The 23,415-nt window shown below is 42.3% G+C and overlaps 1 protein-coding gene across 3 annotated transcripts in view; it reads right to left on the bottom strand.

The window, feature by feature from the left end:
* Nucleotides 1-23,415, bottom strand: part of LOC133158577 (trichohyalin-like) — a 99,681-nt gene that overhangs the window by 45,154 nt on the left and 31,112 nt on the right. For 2 of the 3 annotated variants that reach the window (XM_061285854.1, XM_061285856.1), the window contains exon 2: nucleotides 19,153-20,379. The exons of the other annotated variant lie outside the window; for it this stretch is intronic. Coding sequence is in view for 1 of the 2 variants with exons in the window: in XM_061285856.1 (XP_061141840.1) it covers nucleotides 19,153-20,280 (1,128 nt within the window). In the remaining variant the exon portion in view is untranslated. The remainder of the gene's footprint in view (nucleotides 1-19,152; nucleotides 20,380-23,415) is intronic. 3 annotated transcript variants of the gene reach the window in all.

Genomic DNA, 23,415 nt, shown 5'->3' on the forward strand with positions numbered 1-23,415 from the left:
TGACAGGCTATGCAGTGAGACAGAACTGCTCTCTGTGTGTCTCTATGTCGCTGTTTAACTGTTCAAACACTGTGGCTATATTAACTAATTTCTGTAGTTAAGCTGATGTATTGAATATCTAGTATTTTTTGTCATCTGTCTGTAATGTCGTGTTTCTTAAGATGAACAAAACGGCATTGAAAAGAGATCTTACGGAGGCTACGAAAAAAGGTTCTCCAGCCTTATGGCAGAGGTGCTAGTGATCCCGGTGTTACATGTCAAGTTGTTTCCATGTTATCTTGCTCCCCGTCTCGAGTTACGACTGTTATGATAAAGCGATTTTGTGTTTTGCGACTGGAGATTCGTCACAAGCGACTTGGAACTTGCCTGACTGCAAAACTGTTCAAATTCTCAATAAAAACGCTGAACAAAATGTCTCGTTTGCATTTTCAACTGGCTGCAACACATAGCAAGAGAAAGGATTTGTTAGGGTTTGCAGAATATCTTCATCGTATGATTATGTTGGAATGTAACCTGTAATAATTTAACTAGCTTGTCCTGTCTTAACAAAAGTAGTAGACCAAAGTGCTAAGATCTTTTCAACTTATTGACTAGCTGCAGAGGAAGCAATCAAAGTTGCTTTGTTTACAGAACGTCGTAAAAGGTCCCCTGCTATGCTTTGATCAGCAGGGGACCGTCTTCACCTTATCCTGTGTGTTCCCACACACCCACTTTCAACCCCACTCTGTTTCTCTCAATAAATAAGCGCCTGACGAGGCCTGAGTCAGACTTCATTCGACCATCGCTGTAAGCACAGCGACGAGTGAACTCTCCGCCTGCAGGTGTCTAAAATGACTTGCTTGACTCCTGTGTGGTTCTTGCAAAATAAGTTAGAGTGAGCACCACCCTAACATTTTGGTGCCGAAACCCGGGACCCTCATACCCGCCATCTGGCTGACTGAGGAGGACGTGCTGCATTGTCGACAAGCCAGCGTCCTTTAGGGGGACCTGGAAAAGAAGGTCCTGGGAAGAGAATTTCTTCGCTGGGCCAGCATCTTCGGTCTGCTTTCGTCTGCCAGAGGTGGATTGACGGGTTCCGGCAATGCAACGGACCAGGGGTCAGGTAAGTTAGAAATTGTGTGGTTGTGAAACGCGTAAAAGTAAATGTGCACAGGAATAAAAATAGGCAAGACAGAAGATAAGAAGTCTTGTGGAAGGAGGGGGTGTTGTAGAGTCCCCCTCCGGATGAAGTGGCTCTTCTGGAGCAGTGGTTTTCAAACTGTTTTATATATTTTTGTAAAATCTCACGTACCTCCGTGTACCCTCACTTGACAACCACTGTTCTAAGGGGACAACTTTGCGTTGGCAGGGCTGGGTAACTGGACAGTTGTCTTCAGTTCCCAGGGAAGGAAGGGGTGTTGTATCAAGGGGTGTTGTATCATCCATCCGGATGAAGCAGCTCTTTTATTTTTAAAAGAGGACTTCGCGTAGGCAGGGATAAGAAACTTGTGTGGTTGAGTGTGCGACTGGTAGGATAAATTGACTGCAAAGAGAATTTGGTGGAAGGTCAATTTAAACCTGCATTGAGGATCCTCAAAGAAAAGAAAAAAGAAATAAAAAATTGTATAAACCTAAAATACTAAATTAAGATGGGTAACAAAACCGGTAAATCCCTAGCTCTTGAAGGAGATGAGAAGTACATGGCGAGTAAATTTCTTAATTGTATGCAATACATGCCAAAGTGGAAGAAAAAGTATGGAGTAGAAGCAAAGTTGAAAGTGGAAGTCTGGAAGATAGTGGTTGATGTTTTGGAGGAGAGTGTGAATAGGAAGTCAAAGGGACTGAAAAAGAAAAGTAAAGAGAAAGAATTGATTTGTGCTAGAATGTGGTTGAATGCTTCACAAGAGAGAAGACAACAAATCCAAAAGACAAGAGATAGAAAGTTGAAAAGTGATGAGGCTGCGTCTATGTTTGTCAGGCCGGAAGACAATGAGGCCACAGTGCGCAGGCGCACTGTCCCGGCCACGGCTCCAGCCGCAGCTGGAAATGCAGCTCAAGCGGAGCAAGAGGGATCTTCCGCTCGTATGCAAAACTTGTATCCAGGTTTAACAGACCTGCACCCTCCCCCATATAACAGAAAAAAAAGCCAGGGTCACATTGCTAGAAGTCCTGTACAAACAAGAAGTTTGACCACTGCTGCTAGGTTTTCCCAAAATTTGGACAATGTTGATGTGTGCCCAATGATACAGGTGCCAAACCCTATTGTAGGGGAAGGCCAACCTCCACATACGTATGTTTTTCGGCCATAGACTTTGGAAGAGGCAAGAAAAGCAGTTGAAGGGGTTACCCCTGTTGCTGAAGACCCAGATAAATGGGCAGAAGACATGGCTGGAATCATACATTCCTATAGACTGAATGGGCATGAGGCAGGAGAAGCTGCAATGTCTTCTTTGGGGAAAGACTGGGCAAAGGTTAGAGGTCATTATACAGGTAGAAATAATCAAGGGCCCTTTCCCTATCCCGGTGAGGGAAATCAATTGGTAGGGGAGTATGCAGCACAATGGAATGATCTTGTGCAAAGAGTGAGAACTATATTTCGAAGACGAGCGAATTATGGTCATTTGGCAGGAATTAAACAGAAGCCTGGGGAAGATACTGATGATTTTCGCTTAAGATTTGAAAAAGAATTCAGGGTGCATAGTGGCATCCCATTCAATGATGCAGCTGAGAGTGCTTATCAGCAACAGCTTAAAAATGCGCTCCTTACTAATTTCCGCCCTGAAATCGGCAACTGGGTGAGGAAACATTTGGTGGAAGTAGATGTTGCAAGTGTGACAACACTATGCAATGGGCCAGACATGCTGAAAAGGTGATCAAAAGAGGCAAAAGTTCTGATGTATTTCATCTAGGCAACGATGATGATGATGACCTAGATGAAGATACAACAGTGGGTCCCAGCGGGCCAGAGGAAGAGGTAGAGGCCAACAAGGTCGCAGGCCTCCATATAATTCAAAACCCCCATCAGGTACTGACAACTGTTGGAACTGTGGGAAATGTGGACACTGGTCAAAAGAGTGTCGTCGTGCAAAACAGTCTGATTAATTTGCAAGCAGTTTTTTTTTGTGTGTTGAGTTTTTTTTTGGATTGGTGGATTGTTCTATCGGGAACCTTGAGTTGGAAATGGTATATGAATGTTGTGTGGAGAGCTTGGAAGAATATGGACCAATGTGATAGAAAGACTCCTTTTTGGAGGCTGTGTGTGAGATGCAAATGAGCATTGATGACTGAATGCCCGACTGAAGGGAAAATAGAGGTTGAATGGTTGATAGAGGTTGAATGGTTGAAGTTGTTGAGCGAAACAAAAAAAACAAAAACAAATACAAACAAAAGAAAAATAAAGGTTGCTTTTGACAAGAGTTGCAAAGAACAGACGAAGAACAGTCCTTGACCCGGCATTTGCGTTTGGCGGTCGTCAATGTGGTTCCAAGACCTGCGTCTTGTGGTTTGTCATTTGTAACGTTTGGCTGTTGTGAACTTCCCAAACAGACATAAGTGATTTGGGCTTTTGTTGTTGGTTGTAATTGATTAGTGGGAGGACTGCTAGAGCTTGCTCCTTCGGTGTCTCACCTGTGCCTTCCTGCCTTCCATTGTCTCCACTGAGACTGGACTGTGGAGGGGGGAGTGTGGTGTTGTGGTGTGAAAAGGGTGTAGGAGCCAGCTCCTGTGGTGATTGATATTGTAATTTGATTGTGGGGGAGACTGATGTAGGTGTGGGGCTCTGGACTCTGCGGGTAGCTGTTTGCTGGGTTGGCGCGGGTGGTGGAACGACGGCATTGATTGTCCCAGTACTGGCCAGGCTGGGATAAATCAGTATGAAAATGCCGGGCCCCCCCCTCTTGCTTCCCTTGCTGTGGCTGCGCGCGGAGTGGGGTCATACCCACTCCGGGGGTGTGCTGAGTGCGTGGTGGCAAGTGATATTGAAGCAGGGTGATGCCTAGGAAAGGTGTGACAATAGTTGCACGAAGGATAAAAGGCACTGAGGAAAGAAAAAAAATAATAATAAAAAAGAAAAAAGGAAAGGTACAACCAAATGTCAAAAAAGAGGATGGCGTTTGCGCAGCGTTGTTTGTTGGTATTGTTTGTGAGCTGTGTCTCTGCTGTTTTTGTGTTGCCTGTGTGTTGTGTTATGTGTTAAAAGGATGAAAATGGCTAATATAGGTGCACTAAAGAATTTATTTATCTGTAGTCTATCTGATTTGCACCGCAAAACAAAACCAATTTTGTTAAGATAGCAAGGAAAAATAAAAAAGCGAGCAATTTGTTTATGGGCAGAAACTGGTCCACGCTCCTTTAATGCCTAGCCTTGGTTAAACAAAATTTGAGAGATGGAAGGAACTTGCTTTCTGGAATTGGATGATGAACAACTATGAAATAACGACATTTCAAAGCTAAATTTAAAATTTGAGAATAAGAGAGCGATTGAGTTAGTTAAAGTTAAGAAACTACAACAGTTAACTATTATATTACTTTACCAGCAGTTATTTTGTTGATTTCTTTTGATTTTTTTCTTTGATTGGTGGATTGGGTTGTCACGTTGAGAAAGGAAAGGAAACGATACAAATGGGCAACTGTATTGAGCCATGGTGTTGTCATGTGCCGTTGACACCTGGCTCAACAGGGGGGATGGAAGGGCAGTTCAGTCAGCTTTATACAACATATGAATTTGATTCATATTCAAAACGTTTATAAAAAAAAAAATTGTAGAGCTTGTTTAACATGTGCTTAACACAATCCACAGGGTTATAATGCCTGGTCATAATAGATGCATTCTAAAAATGGATTGAATTGGCTTCAAAATAAACACTGAATGCCTTAAGAGTGGCCAAAACGTTATGTAAAGAAATAATACCTTGTCAACAACTGCTGTAGATGTTAAAGGATGGAATCACTATCTCTAAAATGAATGTGGATAGTTTGTTTTAGGTGACTATAAGAGTAACTGGTAAAATAAACAATTGATTGCTAATGGCAAAACAAGCTGCAAAGACAGGAACAATTATGAATGTCATGTGTATGGGTTCACGACCAATTCTTTATGTTGTACCGTTGCCATTGATAAAAGATTGTGTGAAATCTGTCACGTCTACTGATTGTGAAATGTGCGACAGAGTGTTCTATATAATATCCGTTGAAGAAAAAAAAAAAAAAAAAAGAAACCATTGCTTTTAGAGAATATAGTCAACCAAAATTGTATATGTACCGACATGCCAAGCTCTGGGAAAAAGCTGGAAAAAACAAAAACATAATATCTTTAAATTTGAGAGGCGGCGATGATCTGACTGAAATTGATGCAATTAAAGTCCCCAGAGGAGTTCCTGATTAATAAGAATTAATTGACCAAATTGAAGCGGGATGGGAGTCCTCCATTTGCTGCTGGTGGACGATGAACAAGACCGTTGACAGGATAAATTACATCCATTGCAACATGCAGAAATTGGGCAAACTGACACAAGCGGGACTTGAGGCAGTGCACGAACAGCTAGCCACGCCTTCCCTAATGTCAATCCAGAACCGCAATGCTCTTGTTATGTTGTTGTCTGGGAAAGGAAGGGTCTGTGCAATGTTCAGGGAACAATGTTGCACCTTCATCCAGAATGACACCGCCCCTGATGGGAGCCTGATGAAGGTGATTGCAAGCTTGCAATCCCTCAACACGAGGATGAAAGAGCACAACAAGTGGATGACTGCTTTTGGGAAGTATAAAGCCCTTGTGTCCTCAATTACTGCTATACTCATCTTGTGTGGATGTTGTTGTATTCCGTGCTCTGTTTAACCGTCTCATCACTACAGCAATATCGCCCATGGAAGACGAGATGGCCTGGGTATGCTTAATGTCTGAACGGCAGCATGTTGATGATAACGATGATGATGATGCAAGTTTTGCACTTGAGTTTACAGACTTTTTCCCAGATCTGTGTGTTTCCGAATGATGATGTTGCCACATTTATCCTTTTTGGTGGAAATATTTGTGCGCATACTTGTGATCTGACAACTGAAAATCGAGAGAAGTGGTTGTTTTTGGTGATGTAAAAATTGAGCAAATGTGTGATAAACAGGAGGGAAATGTTGGAATAATTTAAGTAAAGCCTTGTCATTTACAAGTTTATGGCTTTCCTTTTATCTAGGTTTTTTCTCTTTAGTAACAGGGATGTCTTTTGATCCCTGTCAGCCATATGTATCCTTCCTGTCCTTATGTTATCTGTGTGTTTTTGTTCCTGTAAGAGGCCTTCACTAACAATGAGAAGAGCTTATTTGCATAGGCGAAATGTTCTTATTTGGTTGAAAGAAACTCCATTCCTTTTAGTTAACTGTAGGTTTGGTTCATAGATTGTTGTTGATCGGAACTGTTTTTCTTTATTAAGTGTTAAACACAGTTTGAAGTGGTTGCGTACAAGTTATCCCATATTTACTCAATGTTTGTTCAAGTGTTTAGGAAAAGTCACTCATTGTTATTGAGTGTTAATTTACTAAGTAGATAAAGTCTAGCAAAGGTCTAGTTGCATTGTTCCACAGGAAAGTGGCAATTCAAGTTATCTGATCACAATCGAGGACAGGTCAGCCAACCATGAGAGAAGAACGGCTGGTTGAGGAAGGAGGACAGATTCTGCGGGGGTCACGGGCCGACAATGAAGTGCTAATTCACACCACACTACATTCCTTGGCTAATCAACGTTGCTACAGACACAATCTTCCCTCCCTCTGGTGTAGCAACACCTCTGTAACCAGGGCAACCAAAACAGTGATGAGAGGAGCAGAAGAAACATCTCAAATGACTAATGCAAAGGTTGCAGAAAAGGTGCTGTTTTTTGCTGTTTTCCGGACGTGCTGCTGTTCTTTCGGTGGCGGATCCAGATCGGGATTTGGTCAGCAAACTACTGCGGATACGGAAGCAAAGACCGAGGTCCAGATCACCCCAACGTTCTGGCTGAAGGTCCCAAGAAGGTAGGGGACGGAGCCTGCGTCGACTGGACCCTATAAATTGGTGGAGTGCATCTCACATGCCGTCCGGCTGGCCGGCAAAGGAGATTTGTGGTATCATCTGTCCCAGTGCGCCCCAGTGAAGGGTTCCTGCAAGGAACCAGATCAGCCATCAACAGTCCCCGCCCCAGTTCATACAGAGGCAGAATAATCCTCTTCCCCCTTGGTGGCCAGGTAGTCCACCCTGAGCCACTGAAGACAACGACCACGCAGCAGACATTCCCAAGTTCTCCCCGGACGGAGCAGATCTGCGAAGGGGGTGAGAATCGTGCTCACCCTCCACCAGTAGGCGTGCCAAGCCCCCAACGGCTGAACAATCACGAGCAATTTTTATCTTGATTGATAACATTCTGGTCGCCTAAGGCAGAGGGACCGTGTAACTCTTTTCCTGCATTTAATCTGGCCGCAGGTTTTTAAATTACACACACAATTTGGACTGGAGTATTGAGGAAAAAACTCATCTTCACTGGAAGTTATTGCTTTCATTGTATTTTCTTACTTATGTTTGACTGATCGAGGTTGACATAATCATATGATAAAACAGGAGGGATATGTTAGGGTTTGCAGAATATCTTCATCGTATGATTACCGTTTTTTTCCGTGTATAGTGCGCAATATTTTACTAATTTATTGTCCTAAAATCTGGGGTGCGTATTATACATGGGTACAAAGAAAAAAAAAAAAAAATTTTTTTTTTTTTTTTTTTTTAAATAAAGTCATGGTACAACAAAACCAACAACAGGACTGACCGACAAAGTCGTGGAACAAAAAGACAGGGTGACATTACCAAAGACAGGAACAGAATGACAGTAACACATGCAATGATCCAACGGTGAGCGAGGGGCAGACAGGACTTAAATACAAAACACGTTACATCGATTGAGGTGACACAGGAAGAGAGAAACTATGGCAACTTAGACACATAGCAAAACTGGGGACGAGACATGACAAATCTCCCCCGAAATAAAACTCACCTTTCTTCTTGTTTGTTGTCAATCGCGCATCGCATTCAGCCATCCTGCCCAACACACTTAGTAAAATTCATAATTGACGACACATCGTTTGATGCGATGGTGCAATCCTCGATGGTGTGTTATTGTCAAATATTGTTTGTTTTTTAATCTCCATCGCGGACCGGACGTCATACGGAGGCCGCCATTACAGATGCGCAGAACGGTTGCGCAAGACACGTCAGCTATATAAAGAGCGAGAGTTCAGTTCTCCACCTATTAGTTTCAATTCACAGTTTAATTAGCAGTTTCAATCAGCAAATAACAAAATGCGTATTACAGGTAATATTTTATTTCACAACACTTTGCCTTGTTCCTTTCGTCTCTGCTGTTCATTTCAAACACGCTCCATACGACCGCAATGCTCTTGTATCAGACGCTCGCTCGATCACCTGCTAGTTTGCCGTCTGTCACAATGTACCCTACACAAATCCGAAACATTTGTTGCGGCTCCGAGTCACGACGAGGGGCAAGTTTTGGTTTCCAAGGGTGTTTTTATTCCTCTTCAACGTCTCTCCCATACAGAGCCGCCGTGTGCGCACGGAGCGCGGTGGTGCGTTTAGGGGCAGTCGGAGAAATCAACGCCAACAAAAAAAATGACATCCAGCCTAGTTAAGACCATACCAAAGACTTTAAAAATGGGACCCATTGCCTCCCTGCGTGTGTGACGATCTTTGGGACTTAAAAAAAAAAATAAAAAAAAAAATAAATAAAAATTTTTTTTTAAAAAAATTCATAAAAATTGGGTGCGTATTATACATGGGTACAAGCTTTTTTCCAGCATCAGCATGCCATTGTTAGGGGTGCGTACTATACATGGGGGCGCACTATACACGGAAAAAAACGGTATGTTGGAATGTAACCTGTAATAATTTAACTAGCTTGTCCTGTCTTAACAAAAGTAGTAGACCAAAGTGCTAAGATCTTTTCAACTTATTGACTAGCTGCAGAGGAAGCAATCAAAGTTGCTTTGTTTACAGAACGTCGTAAAAGGTCCCCTGCTATGCTTTGATCAGCACCCTATCCTGTGTGTTCCCACACCCCCACTTTCAACCCCACTCTGTTTCTCTCAATAAATAAGCACCTGACGAGGCCTGAGTCAGACTTCATTCGACCATCGCTGTAAGCACAGCGACGAGTGAACTCTCCGCCTGCAGGTGTCTAAAATGACTTGCTTGACTCCTGTGTGGTTCTTGCAAATTAAGTTAGAGTGAGCACCACCCTAACAGGATTTGCCTGCAAACAGAACTCTACGTAAATCATTGTTAGTGAATATTAATGGGGAATTTAGCATGTGTCGTTATGTCCTTGACACTTCACACAAATTGCCTCCAGTACCACTCCCACTGGTGTCTGCCTGTGTGGGAATGTTAAGTGGTGGAGGCGCACACTGGCAGCTACGCTTCTGTCAGCCTGCCTATGGGCAGCTGTAGCTACAAATGAAATTTATCAAAATGAAAATGGGTCAGTCAATGGAAAATGGATCAATCTACTGTGTGAGTGCTTTGAATATAGACTTCTATAGAAAAGCAGAATATATATTCATCTATCATCTGTACCGCTTGTCCCCACGGGACAATTTGGAGTGCTCACTCTGCCTACCAAAAATGTTATTGGGATGTGGGAGGAAACAGAGTTCCCGGGGAAAACCCACACAGGAACATGCAAACTCCACACAAGGAGGGCCGAAGGTGGAGTCGAACCTATCATCTCTGAACAGTGTATTCACTGTTCAGAGACCGGTTTCGAGGCATATTTTCCTCGAAACCGGACTCCACGTAAAACATTGTTAGTGAATATTAATAGGGGATTAATTTAAAAAAAGCGGGCGGGGCTTTTACCTAAATTTAAATTTGACACAAATAATAAATAACCTCAGACTCTTGACCTGGGGAGAGGGGGAGACTGGGGAATTGTCAATAGAGATGGAAAAGTAATTTATTTTAGAGAGGGTGGGATTGTACCAATAAGAATAATCTCAGTGTTATCACTGTTTAATTTGAGAACGTTATGAGAGAATCAGAATCTGATTTCCTGAAGGCAATTAGAGAGGGAGGAGGGAGAGGTTTAGATAGTAGGTTGGTAGACAGGTAGAGCTGGGTGTCATCTGCACAGCAATGCAATTCAACATTACAGGACTGCGTCAGAAAATTAGAATATTGTGATAAAGTTCTTTATTTTCTGTAATGCAATTGAAAAACCAAAAATTTCATACATTCTGGATTCATTACAAATCAACTGAAATATCTAATTGTGCGTCAAATTCGTGTCATTACTAGAATTGCAAATTGTCTTCACTTTTAATATCTTTTTTTTTTTAAATATTTGACCAGTTTTTGCTCATTTGATTTGAAAACGAGTTATTCGTCAGTTTGTTTTGTAGCTTTTACTGTATATAATGTGAGGTGCTCATACATTTATTTGGGTTGACAGTCATAATGGCCCTCTGAAAGAAGCTATGACTACAATGCGGCCCGCGAAAATAAATTGTTTGACACCCCTGCCTTAGAGGCATCTGAATACATGCACGTCCAATGTTCAAGTTTGTTTGCACCACCATGTCAGGGATGATGTCAATGCATGGATTTTGAAATAGTAGTGTAAGGACTGGTAAAATGTGATAGATAATTAAAGACAAACAACTGTAAAGTCAATAAAGGCGAATTTTACTTTTGTATATCCCACCGCTCACCCTCATCGCATCGCATGACAGACAACCATTTGTGAAATTTGGGTCTCTCCACACTCCTATTAATACGCAAAGCCGATCAATATAACACCGCTGCTTTAGTACTTGGACCCATTCCTTATGTGTCTAGAAAGTTGATCATGTCGTAAATGCATGATATCCTGCTGCGAGGTTGGCGTGAAGCTTTGGAACGCGACCATGTCAAGTTGGTTCCGAGGACCCAGTTTACATTCAAGATTCATGAGTTTTTACTCGCCATGTTTGAGCGTGCCAAACAAGGAATTTGACTTCGGTAAATCACATCCTCTGTTCAACAACATATTTAACATGGGCGGGTATACACAAGGCAACAGATCAATGCGTACCCTGGCCGGGTAATTTAGTTTTGGCTATATCAAAAAGTATCTATTGTGTTCAGTGTGTGCCACGATAGCACAGCGGTCAAAGCGGTGCTCAGTACGCTGTACGTTACTTATTTGCGTCACGGGTTCAAATTACTTTTTTTTTTAGTGTTTGCTATGTGTTGCAGCCAGTTGAAAATGCAAACGAGACATTTCGTTCAGCGTTAAAAAAAAAGAAGTAATTTGAACCCGTGACGCAAATAAATAACGTACAGCGTACTGAGCACCGCTTCGACCGCTGTGCTATCGTGGCACACACTGAACACAATAGATACTTCGCTCCCCTCCTTAAAGGACATTTACACCTCCCATCTCACCTGCGACCACGATTGTGAGTGATGTGAGTCACCCCGCTCACTCTTTGTTCGAGCTTCTGCCCTCTGGGAAGAGGTACAGAAGCCTGCGCTCCCGCACCACCAGACTCTCAAACAGCTTCATACTCCAGGCTGTCAGGATCCTGAACTCGCTTCCCCGTTCTGCGTAGCGTCAACTTGTATGTCTATCGTGTAATATGTCTTGTCACCGTGGGACAGGGAAAACGTAATTTCGATCTCTTTATGTGTCTCGGCATGTGAAGATGTTGACAATAAAGCAGACTTTGACTTTTTGACTTTGATAATTAGTTTAAGTATTGAAGGCTTTTTCAATAATAAAGCAAAGCTCCTTTCAGATCTTCAGCCAGATGTCTTCAAGAAACACATAGTGAGAACAACAAGGCCTCTTTACCAGGAATGCATTTGGCTATTGACATCGCCAGCCAGACATATGGAAGGGCTATATTTGTTGGGGACAAATAATCAGTTTTGAAGATGCAAATGGGGAGAAGGTTATTTCATGGGCCCTCAAGAATAACCTTGCGCTATTATATGACCTAAAAGACCCTCCCACAACCCAGACCTAGCTTTTGTTACCTCAACAAATCCCAATATTCTTACAAGATCAGTCTTACAACCTACACAAAGGTCCCTACACCGACCTGTACAAATCACATTCCACCCAGTTGTAAGACCTACACAATTAAAATATCTCTCCAGGTTCAATTTAAAAAAAGCAAAATCGACAGGTTATAAGGAATTTATTGAACAGCGTATTGATGCCATACCACCCGAGCCTGATCATTACGATAAATTTGTTCAACTAGTATCAGCTCAACAAAACATGCCTAGAGGCTGCAGAAAGGAGTACATTCAAGGAATGACTGGCCAAATTAAAGAACTATCCATCCATCCATTTTCTTCCGCTTATCCAGGGTCGGGTCACGGGGGCAGTAGCTTTAGGAGGGACTCCCAGACTTCCCTCTCCCCAGCCACTTCATCCAGCTCATCCCGGGAGATCCTAAGGCATTCCCAGGCCAGCTGAGAGACATAGTCTCTTCAGCGCGTCCTGGGTCGTCCACGGGATCTGCTACTGGTGGGACACACACACCCTCCGGTCCCTCTTCTTAAAGAGGGGAACCACCACCCCAGTCTGCCAATTCAGAGGCACCGTCCCCAAAGTCAATGCAATGTTGTAGAGGCGTGTCAGCCACGACAGCCCCACAACATCTAGAGCCTTTAAAAACTCCGGGCGGATCTCATCCACCCCTGGGGCCTTGCCTGCGAGGAAAACTACCTCAGTAACTTCGACCCCAGAGATTGGAGAGTCCGCCTCAGAGTCTCCAGGCCCTGCTTTCACAATGGAAGTGGAATTGAGGAGGTCTTTGAAGTATTCTCCCCACCGAACTCTATGAGAATTATAACGCCCTATACAATGAAGACCTGTTTAGCAAAGACACCATTGAAATGGGAGAGACAGTTCTATCTCAACTGAGCCAGGAGAGTCAACAACAATGGATTGACCTCGTAGAAAATCTAGACATGACTCACAACAGCAAAAGGGCATGGTCAAGCATTCGTAGATTAAACTATGAGAATAAACCACCTCAAAGAATAGCAGCATTAAATCCAAACCAAATTGCTCACCAATTGTAAATGGCCGTCCAAATAATAAAGGACACTATAAAAGGAAAAGGCAAGAGGATATGAAGGCAGCCCTCTTAGACGGTAATGATTACTTCCCACCTTTCTCTCAAGAACACGGGTGTCAAACTCAAGGCCCGGGGGTCAGATACGGCCCACCACATCATTTTATGTTGCCCGCGAAGTCAAATTGTGCATCGAATTCGCGTGTCAATTCTAGAATTGCAAATTGTCTTAACTTTTAATAATACCTTTTTTTTAAAATATTTGACCAGTTTTTACTCGTCTGATTTGAAAATGAGTTATTTGTCAGTTTGTTTTGTAGCTTTTACTCCATATAATATGAGGTGCTCATACATTTATTTGGGTTGACAGTCATAATGGTCCTCGGAAAGAAGCTATGACTCCAATACGGCCTGTGAAAAAATGAGTTTGACACCCCTGCTCTAGAAGACCTAGAGAAAGAAACCAACCAGTTAAAACCAAAGAAGGTTGCAGAAATAGATGGGATCCTAAATGAGTTCCTCAAACACCTGGGACCCAAGGCAAGACAATGGCTACTGTCCCTCTTCACCTTATGTCTAAGAACAAAGGAGGTCCCAAAAAAGTGGAGAAAAGCCTAGGTAGCTGCTCTTCTAAAGCCTAATAAAGATCCAAACAACTCAAAGAGCTATAGGACAATATCACGACTATGTACCTTATATAAACTCTATGAGACACATATACTAAACAGAATATCCAACACAGTTGACAACTCCCTCATAGTAGACCAAGCTGGGTTCAGGCCAGGACGATCTTGCTGCGGTCAAGTCCTTAATTTAACCCAGTACATAGAGGATGGGTTTGAACAACAACAAGTCACTGGGGCAGTGTTTGTCGACCTAACAGCAGCATATGATACCGTCAATTACAGAGGTATACTTCTGAAAGTGTCCAAAATGCTGAAACATAGAACTATAGTAGAAGTAATTAGAAGTCTCATTGAAAACTGCAAATTCTATGTAGAAATGAATGGCGTCAAAAGCAGATGGCGGATGCAGAAGAATTTGCCTACCACAGGGTTCAGTCCTGGCACTCCTGCTATTCAACATATAGTACACCGATTACCAACCTTCTCCGGCAAATATGTGCAGATTCATCTATGCGAACGACCTATGTAAAATGAGTAAGAATTTACAGTCAAACCTCAGTTTTCGACCACAATCCGTTCCAGAAGATGGTTCGAGAAGTGAATCGGTCGAATTCCGAATATATTTTTCCCATTACAAATAATAGAAAAATTTCAATCCGTTCCAACATAAAAAAAAAAACGCCTTTTTTAGCCTTTTTTCATTTGCGTATTTTTATAAGATCGCGCAACTGCAGCGCAACGCCGAACGTGCAACCGTAGCGCGCCGCCGACCACGAAATTTAGAAAAATACTTTTAAAGTCCTGATGTACTTTCCAAAATTTAAGTGAACCTCAGTGCGCAGGGAGCTTAATTTGGTCCGATCGCGCATCCGCCGGGCGCTCACTGTCGCATTGCTTTAAGAGCGTCTTTGTGTTTTAGGATGGCTTTACTGCTCTCACTTGCTTTCTTAGGAGGCATGATTAGGGGTTAATACAATTCTCAAAGAAACAAAAATACAATAACGAACAGAGTCAGTCGGCATCCGGGCCGTGCAGTCGGGTCTTCTTGGGTCCTTTCGGCTCATCTCGCGAGGTTCAACCTCCGAATTTTGTTTGACAACGGAAGCAAAAACAATCTCGAATTTTCGTTAGAATTCCAATTTGTTCGAGGATCAGGACGTTCGAAACTCGAGGTTTGACTGTATTTTGAAAAATATAAAAAAAATCTCTCTCAATTACATCCGTCGGTTCAGGTCAAGACGCTCGTCTTGGTCACGTGACCCGCGAAGCACGCAAAAATGAGCAAGAAACAGAGATGTTTGGAAATCTTCTTCGGAAAGGGAAAACAACCTAATGAGTTGAAAGAAGAAGAGGCTACGACTTCTAAGAAGAGGAAAGCTGCATTTAAAAGAAAATTTCTGGAGTCCTACTTAAAATATGGGTTTATCGCCACAGGTGACTCTGACGTGCCAAGCCCACTCTGCATAATATGTGGCGACAGGCTAGCTAACGAGGCAATGAAGCCTTCAAAACTACTTTGACACATGGAGACCAAGCATCCTGCATTAAAAGACAAACCTTAACCACTTCGGGTGTTCCCACTAATTCAACGTAATGGTGAGTTTTATTCTTACATTTATTTTCATACTTGTTTTTCACTTTATTTCATCGTAGTTATATATTTATTATAAATGTATTACCGTTTTTTTTCCATGTATAATGCGCCCCCATGTATAATACGCACCCTAAAAATGGCATGTCGATGCTGGAAAAAAGCCTGTACCCATGTATAATACGCACCCAAATTTTGACTCCTACTTAAGTCCGTAAACGTAAAATTATTTCAGAAAAAAGATCATCTTTGGGAACAACCAGATGTTATTCTGCCGGTCCGTATCACTGCGCATGCGCTAGGAAACTCGATAGCGAAGAAATGTTTCGGATTTGTGTAGGGTACATTGTGACAGCAAACGAGCAGGTGATCGAGCGAGCGTCTGATACGAGAGCATTGTATTCGTATGGAGCGTGTTTGAAGTGAACAGCAGAGAAGAAAGCACATCTGTAATGGCGACCTCCGTATCATATCCGGATTAAAAAAATAAAATAAAATGAATTTTTTTATTTTTTTATTTTGTACCCATGTATAATGCGCACCCCAGATTTTAGGACAATAAATTAGTTAAATTTTGCGCATTATACATGGGAAAAAACGGTATTTATTTATATAAATGTATTATTTATTTATACAAAGGCCTGTCCGCGAAAATATTTCTGACACGTAACCGGTCCGTGGCGCAAAAAAGGTTTTGCCACCTTATCAATGGTGACTGTCAAGTGGCTGTCAAGTTTCATTCATATTTCCTTCTCTGTTGACATCAACAGAAAAGCCTCGAGGCGGTCCTGGCTCATCGAGGTTCGAAGTCTGTTCACAAATTTTAGTGTGGAGAAGGCCCTTTCACAGGCCACTTGTGTTACAGACAATGTTAGCAAGAACCTGTATGCTAGACCAATGACATGCTAGGCAGTGTTCCCCCTACTTTTTCAAGTGTCTGTGCAAACACACAAGCTCCCTGTGCACACTGTGGACCACAAACAAACAAACAAACAAACAAACAAACAAACAAACAAACAAACAAACAAACAAATAAATAAATAAATAAATAAATAATGAAAACTTTAACTTGCTTGTGGTTAAATTTTGCTTTGTGTGACACATCATTCCTTTTCTGTCGGCCTTTTGCGCTCTCCCGCAATAATGTACTGATCTCCTGTCCAATCTTCAGTCTTTGTAGAATCCCAACAGTTTTCAAATGACATTTCTGCTGAATGGGACGCTTGAGGTAGTCGTACTTCCATTCCTTCCATATGTTTCTCTCCGTAAACTTGCCCGCCACTTTGGCTTTACTGCATGTTTTGCAGGAGACCTTTCCCATTTGAAAAATAGAAAATCTCACCCAGTTTCACCATTTCCTCTTGTACTTGCACACACTCCGACAGCCATTCAATCTTAAAAGAACTGCCGCATCTCTTGTTTATTTTGACTTGGCGAACGGATTTGTCGTTGCTCATTCGTTTCGCCATGATTAGCTAATTTAGCATTTGCATCGCTTGACACCGCTGCACTGTCGTTAGTTAGGTAACCTGCGCGGCACGGATGGGCAGGACAAATGTTCAGGCACTGTCAATCCTATGATTGGCTGTGTAGCATGAGTGAACCATATCATATCATTTGCTGCACACCTGTAAATTACTGATTTACACTACAAAAAGGCACAGAAAAAAAACACATTCGTCCACTTAATTAGATTAGAAGTAAGATGGCGGCGCGTGCACACGCAGCGGCCTCTCTCTGTCCTGAACGGTGTTTTGTTTTGTCATTTAATGTGGGTTTGTCCGACAGTTTTGTGTGTTCGTCTCGTCGTACCGGGTTGTGCTACAAATACAGCGGGCTGGTTCTGCTCGACATCCGCGAAAGCGAGTTTTGTGGCGATCTGGACTTTGAAGCGGGGACATTAAAGGCGCTCGGTCTGCTGCGAGAGCGGGGGCGTCCGGGTCAGGCTGGCGGCCAACCCGGCTCGCCCGGCCGTGCCTTCCATTCTTCTGGCGAACGTTCGATCGCTGGACATCAACATGCCTGCTGAGATCTACGAACCGGACAGTGCGCAACTGCTGTGCATCTGGAGTGGCTAGCGTGCTATCGGGCGGACCGGGACATTGTACGAGGGGGAACGTCGCGAGGAGGTGGAATGTGCGTCTACATCCGTGACGAATGGTGCCGGGACTCTGTGGTGGGATGCAAGCACTGCTCGCCTCTGGCGAAGTTTGTGATCTCCAGGCTGTTGGGGTCCTGAACTCTCTCCCCCGTTGTTTACTTGTATGTTACTTGTGTACTCTGTCTCGTCTGGGGTGGAGGAAACGTAATTTCGATTTCTTTGTGTGTCTTTGCATGAAGGAATTGACAATAAAGCTGACTGAGATTACGTCTAACATTAGATATTAATCAATCAGTTTATGCTGAATTTTATTTTGTGCGCAGGATGGAGTTTCTTGTGCGCAGAGACTGCACAACCAGTGCGCAATTGCGCAGCTGCACAGCTTAGAGGGAACACTGATGGTAGGCATCTGTGAGCAAATTGAAATGAGACAGGACGTGATAGCAGCATATGGGACAGTCATTACAAGAGGAGTAGTGAGTGTTCTCCAACTCCAGGCCCTCCTCAGGATCCTCAGTGTGCACACCCTTTCAATGACTGTCCTGACTTTATAGCCAGCTAAAGATGCCATCTTCAGTGTCTCCCACTGGTTATCAAGGCTAGTCAGTTCTGCCTTTTATTACATGGCAGCAGCACATATATGCACACAACACATGCAAACTGGAATGCATACACACGCGGGCACACACACAGTTTTTAATGGCACCGTGGGGGGGCTGAATAATTTTCTGCATTTGGCTGCGTCCCCTCCAACGCCTTTCTTTTTTTGTCCCTCTCCCTCTCTGCACTGCCTTTTCTCTTCTTTTTATCACATTCAAAGTCCATTATCCTCACTTGCACCGCTCGCTAGCTATACACACCACAGCAGCCGGCACCTGACATACGTAACACAGCCCTTCCTCCACATGCGCTCTGTGTGGTTGATACGGACTGTGGGGGCGGGTGTTAATTGATATAAACCAATCGTCTTTTCCTCCTCACATGCTCCTGGCCTGAGTGGCCTAAGTGGCCTGGCCTGTCTCTCTGATAGGCGCGCCACCGCACCGGCAGACTTAAAAAAGAAAAGAAGGAAAAAAAACAGTGGGACGCAGGCCAGCAGGCCAATCCTAGGCCGGCGCTTTGGGAATACTTCCGGTTCTCCCTATGGTCAGTCCGGGCGTGCTTCTGCCATAACACAAATAATAAATAACCCTATGGGGATTTACAAACTCAATTCATACGCTGTTGGATTTGTTCACGCTGTTGGATTTGTTCACAAATGAACCAGACCATATAAGCACGGAAAAAAATAAAATAAAACCAGTTCAATAGACAAATGTGTTGTTGAAATATTTGTAATTGGATGGTTTGCTGGGGTGTCTTACTTGGATTTTGCTTATTTGTACGCCGTATGCAATAATGGATACTGCCCTACCATTGCAGTTGCCACTGACCTGGTCCGGTCCTTGCCGCTTGTATGACTCTTTTAAGACTCAAGGCAATCAGACTTGCCGAAACTAGTGATGCGTGGCTAACTGCAATGTTATGTCACAGCAAGCATAATTTTCCTAGTTTTAGAGTATGAGACTCGGATGCCACGCAAGGCACAAAGTTTCTCAATAGCAGCAAAGTTTCTCAATCTACATCTGCTAAAAGAAAAACTTCTGTTCAGTATCTTTGTGCTGTCCAGTACAAAATGGCCTGCGGCCCGGTACTGGTCTGCGGTCATGGTTGGGCAATGGTTGCTTATTCTTTAGACAAAAAGACACACTTACCCTCTGATCTGACTTGGTTCTTGTCATCTCATTGATGTGCTTTTGAGCCTGTTGTGCACCTGGACAACAGTGTTTACATTGCATCAAATCCTCTTCTTTTTCTCTTTGTTTTTGCAGCTTCATCTTGAGGATTTCTAATTCATCCTTCTCTTTCATGGTTTGTTCAAGTTTTTGATGAAGTTTGATCATTTTTTTAGCTTGACATTTGATGCTTTTGACTTTTCTTTTTGTGAATTCCTTAGCGATTTGTTTTCTCACCAGGTTCATCAGCTTTCTTGCTTTTTTCTCTTCAAGATATATCCTGTGTTTATTAGCATTCACTGTCTTTATGTTGTTTGTTTTTTGTTGTTTTCTTGTGTGGATCAACCTCTTCCATATGTCCTCTTCTTCCATGTGCGTTTGTGTGTTTACTGTATGTTTTAATATATCCCCCAGTTGTTCACTGTTTCCTGGCACACAGGATTCAAAAAACATACTTGTTTTTTCAAAAAATTCTTTGTCTTTCTGTTTTTTAGTACGTGTTTTCATTTGAGTCAAAATGTTCTCAGAATGCTTTACAATGACAGTCATTGTGTTAATGATGTGCTTTATTTCATTTTCAAGTTGTGAAACTTCTTTACCATTTCTTATTATTGCTTGGTTTAAACATACCATGCTTTCCTGCATGTACTGCTTAGTTAGCTTAGCTTGTTTTGCACCAGTGATTGTTTTCCAGTTATTAGTTATCAGACTGCAGTCACTTGTCGACCACTGCCTTATTTGGCAGGTAAGTTCATTGAGACTTTGCTTGTGTTCTTCTAATTTTGAAAAATTTATCAATTTTAAATTGTGTTGCTTAATTTTAATCTCAGTATGTTGTCTCCCCAGAATATGACTCTCTCTGTTAATGACAGTCAATGTTTCATGAAGAAGCATTTGTTCTTTCATGGCTAAATTTTTACTCATCTCAACTTTCAGAGTAAAATGTTTCATTTGTAGTTTCAAAGTTCTTACAAGGATGTTCAGGTCATGTCTTTCATCTTTCAGTCTTTCAATTTCTCTTTGTTGTTTACTTACAATTATTCTAAGGAATTCAAGTTCATGTTTACCTCCTTGTTTTATTTGTGAAAGCTGCTCAGTTTTCCGCATTTCGTGACAAATTGACGACACCCCTCTATTCGGGCTGCCAATTTTTGTAGTTGTTGTGTCAGTATGTCTTTGATTTTCTCGCTTTCTTTTTCAATTGCCCTGCACATAAACAAACAAAAACACACACGACCAAACACATTAACAGACAAGCATGTGCACGAGTGCATGCACACACAAATACTCGCTATATCGCGGTTCAGTTAGCGCGGTTTCAGTACATCGCGGATTTTTTCCAAAATAAAAAAATAATAAAAAATTCTACCTTGTTATAAAAAAGTTGTTATAATAAGAGTTCTAAAAACATATTTACAGTATGTACACTTGTACCTTTTTATAAAATAGTTGTTATAATGATAAAAAACATATTTACAGTATGTATACTTTAGCTCCATCTACATATGTTACACACACACGCACACGCGCACGTAGACACACCACACACACACACACACGCACACACACACACATCATATTTATATTTTTATTATTTATACATTATTTTCTGTATGTTTTTTATACTCCGTATTAATACAGTATTTACATGTTTGAAACTATTATTTAATGTTCTAATGATAACATATGCACTTATATGGTTACATTTATCGATACACAAAAAATGTATGTATGTCAAAAATGAGAGGGTGACTCCTTTGAGGATTTTCACATATCGCGGGTGGTCTTGAAACCAATTATCTGTGATAAACAAGGGATTATTGTACATACACACAATTTTCATTTATACTTGCATGTTGGTACTTTTTTTGAGGATCTGTAGAGTTGACAAACCTGTTCAAAAGCCAGGTTTTGATCAACAACCACGTTCAAATTTCTGTTATAGGGGCTGTAACATACAATTTATTTTAAGGGTACAGTGTGTCAACAGTTTTGATATTTCAATGTTAAGTCAGTTTGAAAACCCATGATCATTTTCACTTACATGCAAAAATGCAAAAAATATATGTACATATACAGTGATCCCTCGTTTTTCGCGGGAGATGCATTCCAGAACCAGCCGCAAAAAAACAAAAGTATGCAAAATAGAAATGGTATATATATATATATACATTATTTAGAAATTTAAACACCATTGTTGAAATTTCCAACACGTAGTGTTTCTTGTTGGCCGCTAGAGGGCATGGTGTTTTGTAAATTAATTAGAAGTATGGTTTACCTTGCAAAGCAATGCAAAGTGTCCACCTTCAGAATTACCACATTACAGGAACCTCATGCATAGTGAAACCAAAGTGAGTCATGGTTGCACATGGATGTTAAAGCTTTTTAAACCCTACCCAATACTCTCCACAAATCTTTCCCATTCCCTTAATAACCACTCCCACACCGTATTGTATCTTTACAGTAAATAGAAGAACAAACACGCAATATTGTCACGTGTCTCGACACCTGTTGATGCTTCTTTCCTTGCACGTGGCCAGCTGCCACCTCCTGCGCTTAAACTCAGTCACGTCCGCAGTGACGCAGATTGCTGTGAGGTATGCCCCATGCTATCCGGGCTCATTGCCGCTGTCCCAACCTCTGACCAGCAGTGCTTTTTCTCCTACGTGCGTGGCAGCAAGCCGCGCACCCCATGCTTGTCCTCAGTGAAGCACATTTCTCAGAGGCACGCCACCACTATAAGCTCTCATTGCTGCTGTCACGTCTCTTTCCCCACTGCGGTGCACTTGTCCTTCGTACACGGCTGTGTCACGTCTTGGCTCTCGTCCTGCTGGCTGGCTGACGCTCCCTCCATGCTAGACCTCGGGGGCGCGTGTTGCAAATACGGAAATCCGCATCCTAATTGGCGCTGATCGCATACACTTGTCCTGTGTTACCCGCTGATTAGGGTGTATATATAGAAGTCAGTCGCCGCAGTTTCGTCTGCTTTGACATGCATTTTACTGATCTGCTGTGTAGCGGTATGCCTGGCTGGTCGACTGTCTTGACGCACGCATCACCTGATTCCTGTTTGCCTGAACCGCTGTGTTATGAGATGCCGCCACAACGCGAGCTCACTGGCGCATCAATCGCCTTGTGCACCCGCTCTACTGGCGTTCTAGCTTCCCTTTTCCCCTTTTCCTGTTTTCACATTCCCTAAATAAACAGTCTCTGTTGCATATGGTTCGTCTTGGTCGTGTTGCACATGGCCGCCATCTCCCTCTCTGAAGGGGACAAACAAAGTAGCAGTGTCCGAATTCGCAGGCAGCGTCCTCCAAGGCCATTTCGAAGGCTGGGTCCTTCGCAGCTCTGGAAGCTCCACCTCCTTGGACCGCATAAGCTGTGGCAAATTTGGATAGGCGGACTATCTCCGTACAAATCAATAGCCAGAATCCTTCAACGCACAATATGGCAATGACGTGGCTGTTCGTGGCCATCCATTTCTACAACATATTTTATTTTGTCATTGTCAAGCCAAGTTTCTGATATAGCTATGATTTGGAATTTATTTATTTTTATTTATTCATTTTATTTAAATTTTCTTTTTTTAAGTTTTTATAGGCTATTAAAATGTATGATTGATTTGCATTTTTTATTCTATGTTATAAAAGTCGCCTTCTGTGCTCATTCCTAGCTGCACGATACTTCTTTGTACCTATACCGGGACAAAACAAAATGGGAGCTTGCTTGGACGACTTCGCATGAGGAACTTGGCATACCTGGCATGTTTTTATGTTTTTCTTTGTTTATTTTTCACCTGTTGGACTGCCGGTACTATTGTTAAATTAATTCCGCCATTTCCGGACGCCAGTCCCTTTTTGAAGCAACAGGATCCCGGTATTGAGTAATTCCTTTACGAGACCCGGGATCAAATTGATCGCAGTCGTTTCAGCTCTTCTTTCCTATACTAATTGGGGCTTTTGTTAACCGCTCGTAATAGATTTAGCTGTCTTTGTTAAGACCACAGGAACTCATTTATTTACACTAGCGTGCACCAACACTAGCTGAGCTCAAGTTAACGGTTTTGAACCAGATTCTGACACTACCTGATGTCAAGGATTAAAGCAGTCTTCATTTAAAAAAGAACTGAACGGTGGACAGTATGACTATGATAGAGAAACAAGAGATTTAAACTTAAAGCATAAAATATCAAAATAATCATTAAAAAAATTACGTTTCAATTGTTCGAACAACTAACAACAA

Source organism: Syngnathus typhle, linkage group LG8 (assembly GCF_033458585.1).
Source record: "Syngnathus typhle isolate RoL2023-S1 ecotype Sweden linkage group LG8, RoL_Styp_1.0, whole genome shotgun sequence".
NCBI lineage: Eukaryota > Metazoa > Chordata > Actinopteri > Syngnathiformes > Syngnathidae > Syngnathus > Syngnathus typhle.